Source organism: Nylanderia fulva, unplaced genomic scaffold, assembly GCF_048542155.1.
Source record: "Nylanderia fulva isolate GAGA-0341 unplaced genomic scaffold, ASM4854215v1 Scaffold195, whole genome shotgun sequence".
In the NCBI taxonomy this organism is placed as follows: Eukaryota; Metazoa; Arthropoda; class Insecta; order Hymenoptera; family Formicidae; genus Nylanderia; species Nylanderia fulva.
Genome location: NW_028190217.1, coordinates 54280 through 67141, shown reverse-complemented (window position 1 = coordinate 67141; position 12862 = coordinate 54280). Strand labels below are relative to the sequence as shown.

Below are 12862 nucleotides of genomic sequence, written 5' to 3'. Positions count from 1 at the left end.
CATGATTTATTTTTATTGTTTATCATTCAGTAAACAAACTATTTTGTTAGTTTGCCAACAAATTCAATAAAAATCTTTATATATTGATAAATTTGGATAAATATTTGTCTGCATATGTAGCTCATGTTCTTTCAACAGGTGATTTCTGACTATGGATACAAATTTCTATTATATGTGCACATATTACTTTTTTATATTACTTTTATATAGAATATCTTATTCCTTTAGTCTTTCTAATGTATAATATCATGTTATATAATTTTATTCATATATTTTATTATTACAGATTTATAAAAGTCACTCACGCATCACAAGAAAAGTTTGAAAACTTAAGAAATAATAACAACTACTATACAAAATAAAAGTAAGTTGTATTTAATTTTGCATGTTAAGTAATAATACATGAAAATGAAACGTCAAGTAAAACCATTTAACGAATTATCAAGATGGCAACGAAACAGACGTTTATTATTACGTCAAAATATAGAATTAGATATTTTTGAAAATTATAATCTTGAAGAGAAAAGTAATATAAATAAAGCTATCCCAACTAAAGAAGAAACCATTGAGGAACATCAAATAGAAAATCTTTTTATTCCATCGCAATGTACAGACTTTAATGAAACTTTACAGTATTCCAGCAGCGATTCAAATAGTTCTAATATTGAAGAAGTTGATTTAACCGAAAATAGAGTGGATAATAATTATGAAACAATTAACTTATCTATAGATCGTAATGAAACATTTGCATCAGAACTACAATTTTGGGCTATTTCAAATAATATTTCTAATAATGCTCTGTCAAATTTATTAACAATATATAAAAAATATCATCCTAATGAAAATATTTCAAGTGATGCTCGAGTTTTCCTACATACATCGAGAGAATGTGTCAGTGTAACACAATGTAAACCATGCGGTAATGGAGAATTTCTATATTTTGGTCTTCTAAAAGTTTTACTTAATTATTGCAGACAAAACAAACTTCATTTAATCAATAATTTTATAATAATTGATATAAACATTGATGGATTGCCAATTTCTAAAAGTAGTAACAAGCAATTATGGCCAATTCAAGGTAAAATCATTAATGTAGACCAAGCCTTTTATTATTGGAATTTATCACGGCATGTCAAAACCTTCTTCTGTTGAAGAATTTTTAAATGATTTTGTCGATGAATATTGTATTTTACGAGATCAAGGTTTTGAATGGAATGGTAACCATTATTTTGTTAGAATTAGAGCTATCATCTGTGACTCTCCAGCTCGTTCATTTGTTAAATGCATAAAATATTGTACTGGTTATAGTGGATGTGAACGTTGTATAATAAAAGGGAACTACATCAGTGATAAAGTAGTATTTATAGATTACAATTGTGAACGTAGAACTGATCACAGTTTTCAAAATAAATTTGATCCTAACCATCATACTGGAAATCCTCCATTAGAGAGACTTGGAATTGGAATGGTCAGTGCTTTCCCACTTGATTATATGCATTTAGTTTTACTTGGAATAATGAAAAGATTGTTATTATTGTGGACAAAAGGTACCAAAGAATGTCGCATTAGCAGTCATAATTTTTCAAATACTTAACGAGCGGTTACATTTAAATCAAAAATTACCTTCAGAAATATCGAGAAAACCAAGATCAAACTTAAATGAATTTCATAGGTGGAAAGCTATGGAATTTCGTTTTTTTCTATTGTATTTCGCTCCATTCATTTTATATGATGTTTTACCAAATAATTATATTCAACATTTTTCTGCTCTTCATTGCGCAATTAGAATTTTATGCGATCCTTTAAACTGCATACGTAATAAAGAATATGCTGCAAAATTATTGATGTGGTTTGTGCAGAATTTTAAATGTCTGTATGGTACAAAAAATTGTACATATACCGTACACAATTTAATACATCTTGCTGATGATGTAGGTACATTTCGAGCATCACTAGATGATTTCAGTTGTTTTCCGTTTGAGAATAAAATGAAGAATATAAAGAGATCCTTACGCAAACATGATAAACCATTATCACAACTTTACAAACGAATATCGGAAGAAATGTTAGTTGCAAATGTTAAAACTGTAGAAAAGAAAACGTATCCGATATTAATACATAAAAATAAAACAAAATTAGCCATTCCATTTTGTAATGATGGTTCTTATGAAGGATTACTTTTTGAAAAGATCACATTACGTACAACAGCACCAAATAATATATGTTATTTAAAAAACGGCAGTATATATAATATAAAATATATTGCAACATTAAATTCGGAAATTTTTTGCATAGGATATAAAATGATAGTTTCTGATGTACCCATTTATCCACTAGAATCTAGTAAATTAGGTGTACATTTGATAAAAAGTGAAAGTAAAATATTAAAGAGATTTACAATCAATCATATAAAAGAAAAAGGTATAAAAATAACGTTAGAAAATTCAGCATTTGTATTACCACTTTTACATTCTTCATTGTGATTTCTTTAATTATTTGTACTGAACAAACATTATATGTAATATTCTGAATTAATATTATTTTCTCTTATGGTTGAAACCATATACTCTTAATTTATCACTAAATTTTTTATTTGCTTTCCTTTTTTTTAAAGTCTGTATGTGTGTCTGTGTGTGTGCGCTTCTTATTTTGTATGTTAATATGAGAAGAAAAAGAATATTTGATAGTTATAATAAAGAGTTAATATTAGATAAAAGAATGAATTAAAAATTCATAAATTACATATGCGATTATTGACCTTTTATATATCTACATAATGCACATACATGTATGATATAATTGGATCAGAGTAGTTGTTTATTCTTCTCTCCCTCCCCCCTTTTTCTAAATGAGTTACTGTTACTTTCTTTTATTTAAATAGTAAATCTTTGAAAAGTAACTTATTACTGGTGGTAATTAATAACATTCATTAAATTTTTTAAATTATTGTATACTACTGTAACAAGATTAAATTAAACGTATGAGATATTTAGATCTTTTTATATTTGTATATTGTATATAACTATTTTATTTCGTTTTTATTACTTTATAAGTAATATAAAACTAGTAATTCAATTATTATTAATTTTTTTTTAATAAATTTTTTTGCATATTATATTTACTAAATTTATATATTTTTATTTTCTATGTGTATATAAAGATAGTATAAAATAAATAAATGGTTATAGATGTTTTATGTTGTTCATGTTGACAATTGGTTTCAATCTATCCCAGAAAACTGAGTAGATAAAGAAAAAAAAATTGTCTACTGGCCTACTGAAAAAAATTCCATAATTACAACATGGATAAAGAAACAAATATCATGTAAATCAGAGTGGACAAAATACGATTATGCTTGTTTGTTTGAGCCATTTGGTGAGTAATAATTTAAAAAATTTACAATTTAAACTCTTATAAAATGTAAATTTTTTAATTCTTATTTATATCTGTATATATATATATATATATATATATATATATATATTATGAATTTTATATATATATATATATATTATGAATTTTTTAGAACTATTTTTTTATTTTCTACAGAAAATTATCAGGAGTGCAAAAATTTCGAAAGCCAGTGCACAGGGTATTCTTCCCAAGACGAAGTATTATACGACAATTTAAAAAAAAATAATGAGTTGTCCCAAAAGCGATCTCGAAAAAAAATCCAAAATTCGATGAAACTGAAAATGAAGAAATCTCCTCAGAATTTGAAGGTAATGTTATATACCTGATATGTGTGTGTGTTTGTCTTTTCAATACATTTATTAAATGTTATGCTCTATTATTGACATTATTATATCTTTTATATTACAATAATTTTTATATATGTTTAATTCATAGATGATAAACAAGTAAAAAAAAAACCTAAAATTATTAGTATAACAAAATTACAACCGTTGCCATCAAAATTGGATTATATTGTCATGGGTATGAGAAGTAAATTATATATAATAACAAGACTATTACATAGTACTAGCATATAATACATTAATAACTATAGTGTGTATTAATATTCTATATTAATATTGTCTTTTTTGCTATTTTTAAACATAAAAAGCTTAATTGTGTTATATAATTATATTAATTGTTAAGTGTAAGTATATAAGAAAGTATAATTTGTAACGAATTTGTTTTAAAAAAATGTAACAAATTATTTCATTTTGCACTTAATATTTTTCCTTTTTATCAGTAATATTATCGTATTCATTAAAATTATTATTAGACAACTTCTCTTTATTATAAAAATGTTATTCTAAAAAATATATACATATATATTGCAGATGCATCAAGTTCAGGAACTACTGTATCAAAATCAAATCAATTTGCATCAACATCTGATACCATAGATAATGAAGTTTCCGAATTTATTAATACAAAGAAAACTTGTGACAAAAATATACCAACTATTATGTCAACATCAAAACAATTAACCACAATTCATGATAATGTCAGTCATAATGAAACTTATAGATGTCGTAATACAACAAATAAAACTTGTGACACAAGTTTTGAAGGTAAATACTATATATAACAATGTTAAAATAATGTTAATTTAACATGTATTATTGAATAAATTACACACACACACATATATATATATATATATATATATATGTGTAATTTATTCAATAATACATGTTAAATTAACATTATTTTAACATTGTTATATATAGTATTTACCTTCAAAACTTGTGTCACAAGTTTTATTTGTTGTATTACGACATCTATAAGTTTCATTATGACTGACATTATCATATATATATATCACTGTCATTTCTTGAAATTGATCAAGTCATGAGTATAGTATAAAAACATATTTAATCAAGATATTTATTAGATTTATGTCTAGTAAATGTAAAATTATTATTATATGCGAGATTGTACATGTACATGCATAATAGGTATATGTCGTATCATTCTATTTTTAATTTTTTGTGCAGATGACAATGATAGTGACGATTTGGATTTGGAAAATCCAGCAGAAGAATTGCCTGTACACAATACTAAACCGATTATTATTTCACTTGGTAAGCAGACATATATGATACAATTATGTATATTACAATTCAAGCATAAGCATATATTATTAATATATTATAAGATCATAGATTTTATAACTGGTTTAAATCTATGCACAAAAATATATTCTAAATTTGGAAAACAGAAATTAATATTAAATCTAGTAATTATAAAATACAGTTTCGAACCAATTTTTATTAATATATTTTCATAAAACTCACAAATCTTTCAATTAAATATAACTTTTTACTCTAAATCTTTAAAATGTTTTAATGCCATTATATATATATATTATATGTATATATGCATGTATGTACGAATATGTATATACGTGTAAAAAAATACAAAATAATTATAAGTTTTCTTAATTTTAATTCAGATACCAGGAATAATCTAGTTGATGACGTTAATGAAAATGACATAAACATTTCCAACATTTGTGAAGGTAATACAAAAATTATTTTAAATGAAGTTATCCGATAAATATTTATTTGTATTCCTTGCATGATGATAAAAAGTAAAAATGAAATTATCCAATACAATGTAATATTTAAAATTATATGTACATACACATGTAATACGAATATTAAAATTAATTCATTTTTATATATATCTACAAAACAAGAAATAAACACAAATTGGAGAATTTAAGTTCTATAAACGTAATTATTAACACAATTGATTATAATGCAATAAAATAAAAATAATTATAATAATATAAAAATAATGATGTTAGGTATATACCCAGCAAACACAGTATATAAATGTTATATACTCAAGCATGTTACATGTAACGTATATGTTAGTTGTAATTTCTCACTCATAAATGTAACATTTTTAATATTACATATATTACATTGTAGTTATATTGTCATTATATCCCAAGATAGCATTGACTTATATCAATACATCAATGTGCTATTTGGTATATAATTACAATATAACTACAATGTAATCTATGTTATATTAAAAATGTTACACCTATGAGTGGGAAATTACAACTAACATGGATGTTACATGTAACGTACACGTTATATTACCTGTTATATTCCGTTTTATTATAGCAATGTAACAATTATATATCGGTGTTTGCTGGGTATGTGCTCTAAACATTAGTGGACAGTAACAACAATATGTTATAATTTTATGATTCAACAATGTAACTGTAATGTAACATCTTGTACATAACAGTTACATTGTTGAGTGGAAAGAAAATTATAACGTTTACATTACATATTAATGTCCGCTAGTGTTTTTTAGATTAGATATATTTATTGCTGCCCCAATTGGGGATTACAAGGCGCTTTTTTTTTAAAGGAGCGTTCCCAAACCTTTATTCCTTCCTTCCTTTTTCCTTAGCCTAAACTTATACCTAAAACTTAATCTAATTACATTTTTCGCCACGCCTCTCCTTTTCGCCGCCTTTCTCATCTTTTCTCGCATTCTGCCCTACCTACACACACACACACACGTCCGCCTTTCCCTAACCTTTCTTATTCTAAATTATCTTAACCTACGCAATCTTACATTCTACTTAGCCTATGTTGGACCTCCGCTTCCGGTTACCGTTATTCTTCCACTCCTGTCCTCTCCCTCCCTCTCTCTCTCTCACACACTCACTCACACACTCTCCCCGTCTCTCTCTCCCCTTATCTCCTACCCTCTCTCATCTCCCTGTCCTCCTTTTTCCTCCTTCTCCTTCTCCCCCCCTTTCCCTCTTGCTTCCTCTAACCTTTTTAACCATATTTCCCCTTCCCCCTCCTCTCCTAATATCTCCTTTACCATTTCCTGCCAGCTCTCTTCCCTTCCCCAATCCATACATTCCTCCCACACATGCTCCCACGTCTCTAACCCTCTCCCACATATCCTGCACTTCCTATCCTCCTCCTTTTCCCAATACCTATTTCCCTTCATTTCATTTCCCAGTCTGTACCTTGCCATCCTCCTCCATCTACCTTCCGCCCACCCTTTCTTCAAATAGCCCGGAATCCCCTCCCCTTTAATCTGTTTGTACCACTTATTATATTCCGATTTTATCATTTTTCCCACCCTCTCCTCCCTCTGTTCCTTTCCTTCCCATTCCTCAACTTCTTCCCATCTGAACTCCCCCTTTTCCCTTCTTTCCTCTATCTCCCTTAATCCCATCCCCTTACCCTCAAAAAATTCCCTTCTTTCTCTCTCCCACCCTGACAATTCCCCTCCTTTTTTTGCCCTTTCTTTAATCTCCCCCAAACATATTCTCGCCAACCATCCTCCCTTACCCTCCTCTAACCTTCTCTCATATCCCCATGCTCTTCTACCCATCCTTGTCCTTATCTTTTCCCTTTGCAATTCCTCCCTTACCATATATCCAGGCGTTCCCCAGTCCACTCCTAACATCCATCTCAGATACCTTTCTTGTATCCTTTCCAATCCCTCTCTCTCTTCCCATCCCCATATCTCCACCCCGTATCCTAAAACCGTCCATATTAACGCATCGAAGAGCCACAACCTCTTCCCCCAGTTATTCCCAAATCTCCTCTTACCTATTCCCCATACCTGTCCCATAATTGCTGCCCCTCTCTTTATTCTGTCCCTTACCTGTCCCTCTTGCCCCCCATTCCTTTGAATCACATATCCTAAATATTTGTACTCCTTTACCTCCTCTAATTTTTTTCCCTTCCAAAACCAACTAGCCTTTTTTAACCTCCCTCCCCCCCTTCTGCATCTCATCACCTTCGACTTCTTCTCATTCAGTTCCAGTCCCTTCCCCTCCAGATATCTCCCTAACCTCTCCATCATACACCTCATCCCCCCCTCATCTTCTGCCAACAGCACCACGTCATCCGCGTACGCTAATGTATAGACCTTGCCCTCTCCTAATCTCACACCCCCCCATCTCCCTTTCTCCATTTCCTCCTCCAAGTCCGCCATCAACATGTTAAACAGAAGCGGGCTCAGTGGGCATCCCTGTCTCACCCCCCTCCCCGTCCAAAACTTCTCCCCCACCTCCTCCCCTATTCTAACCCTGAACCCTATCTCTCCTAGCACTTCCTCGCACCTCCTCACCGTCTCTTCCTTCACCCCCCTCCCTCTTAACGCCGCCATCAACTTCACTCTGTCCACCGAATCAAACGCTGCTCTCAGGTCCACAAACAGTAGAACCATTTGCTTTCCTTTCCTACTTATTTGTCTGTTTATTAAATAATTTAATACATAAATATTGTCCACTGTTCCCATCCCTTTCCTGAACCCCGTTTGATTCGGTGGCAACATCCCTTTTTCCTCTATCTCTCCCCTCAATCTCTCTGCCAACACCGTCGCATATACTTTGTATAAAGACGGTGTCAGAGTTACCCCCCTGTACTCCGAAACCTCCTTTCCCTCACCCCTCTTCAAGATTGGCACCACCAGCCCCTCACTCCACTCCCTTATCCACCCCTCCCCCTTCCATATCTTATTGCACAACTCCCATACCCACTTCTCTATTCCCTCTCCTCCAAATTTCCACACTTCTCCCGGAATCCCGTCCACCCCCACCGCCTTTCTTTCCTTTATCCTACCTATCGCCCTCCTAATTTCTCCCTTTTCTATCTGATCTTCCCCTCTCTCCTTCTCCGTCCTTCTTCCTCCCATTATCACTCTCGATTCTACCCCTCCTAATAGATCTCTAAAATATCTGTTCCATTCCTCCATCTCAATCCCCTCTCCCATTCCTCCTTTTCCTTTTCCCCTTTCCCTCCTAACCACCTCCCAAACCTGCCCTTCCGTCCTCGCTTCCATTGCTTTCTTCGTCCACTCCTCATTCTCCTCCTCCTTCTTCTTTCTACATAATCTCTCATAATTCTTTTTTCTTTTCCTGTATTCTTCTCCTTTCCCCCCTATCCTCCTCCACCTTTTTAACTCCTTTACCACCTCCCCCTTCTCTCTTCTACACTCCCTATCAAACCACCCTCTCTTTTTTTCTTTCTTCTCCTTTCCTTCTCTCTCATTCCCCTTATCTAACACTTCCTGTATCTTCTTTTTCTTCTCCTCCCACTCTCCCTCTACACCCTCCTCTTCTTGTTCATCCCTCTGCTTCCCCCAAATTTCCCCTATCTTCTCCCTAAATTCCTCCTTTCCTTCTCTCTCATTCCCCTTATCTAACACTTCCTGTATCTTCTTTTTCTTCTCCTCCCACTCTCCCTCTACACCCTCCTCTTCTTGTTCATCCCTCTGCTTCCCCCAAATTTCCCCTATCTTCTCCCTAAATTCCTCCTTCCCCTCCTCCGTCCAGTTCCATCTCCTCCTCTTTTTTCCTTTTCTTTCTCCTCCTCCTCCTTTCCCTTCCAACCACACTATTAACGGCATGTGATCCGAGTCCATCCTTTCACCTATCTCTAACTTCCTAATTTCCTCTCTTACCTCCTCATTACCTATTATGTAATCTATTACCGATTTCCCATTCGGTCCCATATATGTCCACCCCCCTTCCTCATCCCCTGCTATTCCTCCATTCATTATCGCCCACCCCTTTTCCTCCAGCTTCTTCACCAACCTTCTCCCTTCCCCATTTACTTTTGTATCTCTTGATTTTCTCCCCTTCCCTTCCTCTCCCTCCTCCTCTCCTATCTCCACTCTTCCTCCTAAATTTCCCGTTCTTGCATTAAAGTCCCCCTCCTATTATCGTTCTTACTCTGTCTCCCTCCTCCTCCATCCATTCATTCATCTCCCCTAGCTTCTTCTCCATCTCCCCATTTATGTACACTCCCACCAACCTCCATCTCTCCCCTCCTTTTCCTATCCCCACCTCCACCATTCCCTCTTTATCCGCCTTACACTTTCCTTCTATTCCTACCCCTTTTCTCACCCCCACTATAATTCCCCCCATAGCCCTTCCTTTTTTATTCTTCCTCCTCGCATATTGCACCTCCCATTTATATCCTCCCGGCATCCTCCCTTTTATCCTTTCCCACCCTTTTTCATCTACCCATGTTTCCAGAAAAAACATTACGTCCCATTCTCCCACCGCTTCCCAGAAGTCCGCGTCCTTATTTCTTAATCCCGCCACATTCCAGAATGCCACCTTCCATCCTTCCTCCCCTTCTCCTTCCTCCTTTCCTTCTTCCCCTCCTCTCCCTTGCCCTTTACCTCCCACTTCCCTCCTCTCTCTCTTTCTCTTTTTCACCCTTCCTTCCCCACTCTTTCCCTCCCCTCCTTTCCCGTCCCCTGTATTGCTTCCATCCCCTTTCCTTCTATTCCCTCCTCTCTCCTCTCTTCCCTCCTCTCATCCCCTGCTCCTTCCTCCTTTAGTTCCTCTTTCACCTCGTCCCATCTCCACCATTTACCTCTCATCCAAATTCTCCCATACCTTACCCATGCCCTCCTTCCCTCTCTTTCTTCCCCTCTCGCCAACTCTCCTAATCTCCACATCATCCTTCTTTCTTTCCACGTTAGATCCTCTTCAATCCTCTCCTCCCTTCCTCTCAACCTCCTTTTCTTTTCCATTATCTCCCTTTTAACCTCCATCCCTCCCACCCTTACTAAAGCTATACTTGTCCCGTCCCTTCTCCCCTCCCCTATTCTCCTCACTTCCTCTACCTGCCCCCCTACCCCTATCTCTTTCAATAATTTCTCCACCTCCCCTTTCACCCCCCCCTTCTCCTCCCTTAATTCCTTTTATTATCACATTCTTTCTCTTTTCTTCTCTTTCCTTTCTCTCCCATTTCCATTCCATCCTCTTAATCCTATCTTCCATCTCCTCACTCTCCTTTCCCTTCTCCCCTTTCTCTCTCTCCCCCTTTTTTCCTATCTCTAATTCTTCCATTTTCTTCCCCATCTCCTTAATCCTTTCCATAAATTCCTCCCTTTCTCTCTCCCACTTTTTCTCCCTCTCCTCCATTTCCTTTTTCAGCCCCCTTACCTCCTCCCTTAACTCCTCCTGCCCTCTTACTCCCTCCTTGATCTCTTCTCTAATTTCTCTTCTTATCTCTCTCATCTCCTGAATTATCTCCTCCTTCCACTCCCTCCCCATCTCTTTCAATATCTCCCCTATCCCTCCTGCCTCCTCCCTCCTTTCAACCTCCGGCGACCTTATTACCTTTTTACTTCTCCTGAACGCCCACTCCAAATCCCCTTTTTCTTCTCTCTCCTTTCTCAACCCTACTTCCTCTAATTCCTCCCTTTTCCTTTTCAAAACCTCCTCTGCCGTCCCTGTGCTCCCTCTTCTCTCCCATTTCTCCGTCTTCTTTAATCTTTCTATCTCCTCTATTTCTTTTCTTTCCATCTATATCTCCTTTACTCTATGCCTAGTGACTTTCCCTATACCCTATCTCCGTTACTTTCTCCTCTGCTAGTGACTTTCCCTATATCCTCGACTGGCTCCTCTGTCACTAGAGACTTTCCCCGCACCTACACCTATCCCCTATCTCTCTTCTCCTTTTACACCTGCACTCCTCTTTCCTAGTACCTTCCTCTCCCCTCGTGCCCCTGATCTATCTTCCAAACTGCCAACTCACTCTACCTGCATCACTTCTCTTCCTTCTCACCGCTCTATTCCCTTCTCACCCCACTTGCCTGCACTCCCCTTGCATTCGCCACCTTCAGCTTCTCACTCTCTCACTCTCTCTCCCCCTTTCTCTTCCACACACCTCTAATATTCCACTCAAATACACACACTGACAGCACCTCAACCTTCTCACACGCAACCGGAAACGGAAGTCCCGCTAGTGTTTTGTAGGGATATATATTTTTTATGTTATCATAATCTTTCCATCTTCTTGTACTTCAATGACAATAATGTTAATGATAATTATGTTAAATTATATACGTTCCTAGAAATTAAATTCTCCAAAATATTTTTTTGTGTATATTTCTTGTTCCAAATGTAACTGCAATGTGATATTAATTATCATGTTACATTTATTTATAAAGGTACATCACAAACAGTTTTGATACATAAAAAGGCACCAAAAACCACAAGAACTGTCAACAATAAAACTGCGAACAGATGTAATTGTTGTCCTTGCATAGGTATAAATAAAAAAATGCATATACTTATGAAGTTAAAAAAATTCTAATGTAAATGTTTATTTAAACAAAAAAAAATATATATATAATGTATTTTGGCAATTTTCCAGACAAGATAAATAGGAAATTGGACATAATAATACACTACTTACAATCCAAAAATATAAACAATGGAAATAATAATACGCCGCAATTGGAAAATGTAGGATTTAGCCAATTACAAACAAAAGAGGAATTTGAAGCTTTTGAAAAATCTATTGCGGAAGATGCAAAGAAACGAGAACAATTTGTAAGTATATATGTATACATTATTATATTATCGAAAACTATATATATTTTGTTTGTCTTATTAAATTTTATTTATTTAGAAAAGTGCGATTATTTTTTTAATTTTATAGAAAACTTTTATAAAGCAAGAAGGTGGAAAAGACGCTGGAGATCATATAAGGTGAGCGATGAAGAGAATAATGGCAGATCCCTTAGCTGTGCAATATTCTTGGAGCGGACAAAAAAATACTATTCGGTTTAAAGATTTGCATGCTTCAAAACTTATTCTGAGTAAGTCGTAAAAGACTATAACAGTAATATATTTTAAATATTTAATTATATAATTGTATAATTGAGCCAATTTTGTGCGTAATACGTATATACATCTTTCAAAATTATAATTATCAAATTTGTTATTTTTTTAACGCTTCTTATTGTCATATACATTTCTTTTCCCACCAAATAATTTAGTCTACGTTAAGTATAATATAAAATAATATTTGGTCTGTTAAAGATTCTGTAGCATCCCTGCACACATTATCATCAATGAAAAAAATAGAAGATGCTATACAATCATGGT

General features: G+C 34.2%; 1 protein-coding gene and 1 pseudogene across 2 annotated transcripts; one reads left to right on the top strand and one right to left on the bottom strand.

The window, feature by feature from the left end:
* Positions 1-3563: 3563 nt before the first annotated feature.
* Positions 3564-12584, top strand: LOC114945950 (uncharacterized; annotated as a pseudogene). The gene is made up of 8 exons (XR_014924542.1): positions 3564-3722; positions 3850-3936; positions 4290-4523; positions 4950-5036; positions 5408-5473; positions 11920-12018; positions 12126-12304; positions 12414-12584. The product of XR_014924542.1 is annotated as an uncharacterized LOC114945950 (transcript).
* On the bottom strand, positions 6013-9657 carry LOC146723467 (uncharacterized). Its single transcript, XM_085481888.1, has one exon. It carries the CDS (start codon positions 9505-9507, stop codon positions 6685-6687), a length of 2823 nt encoding a protein of 940 aa, XP_085338014.1. The 5' UTR covers positions 9508-9657; the 3' UTR covers positions 6013-6684.
* Positions 12585-12862: the final 278 nt, after the last annotated feature.

Excerpts from the sequence above, each read along its gene's own strand:
- LOC146723467 (XM_085481888.1), bottom strand. The coding sequence starts at position 9,507 with ATGAATGGAGGAATAGCAGGGGATGAGGAAGGGGGGTGGACATATATG.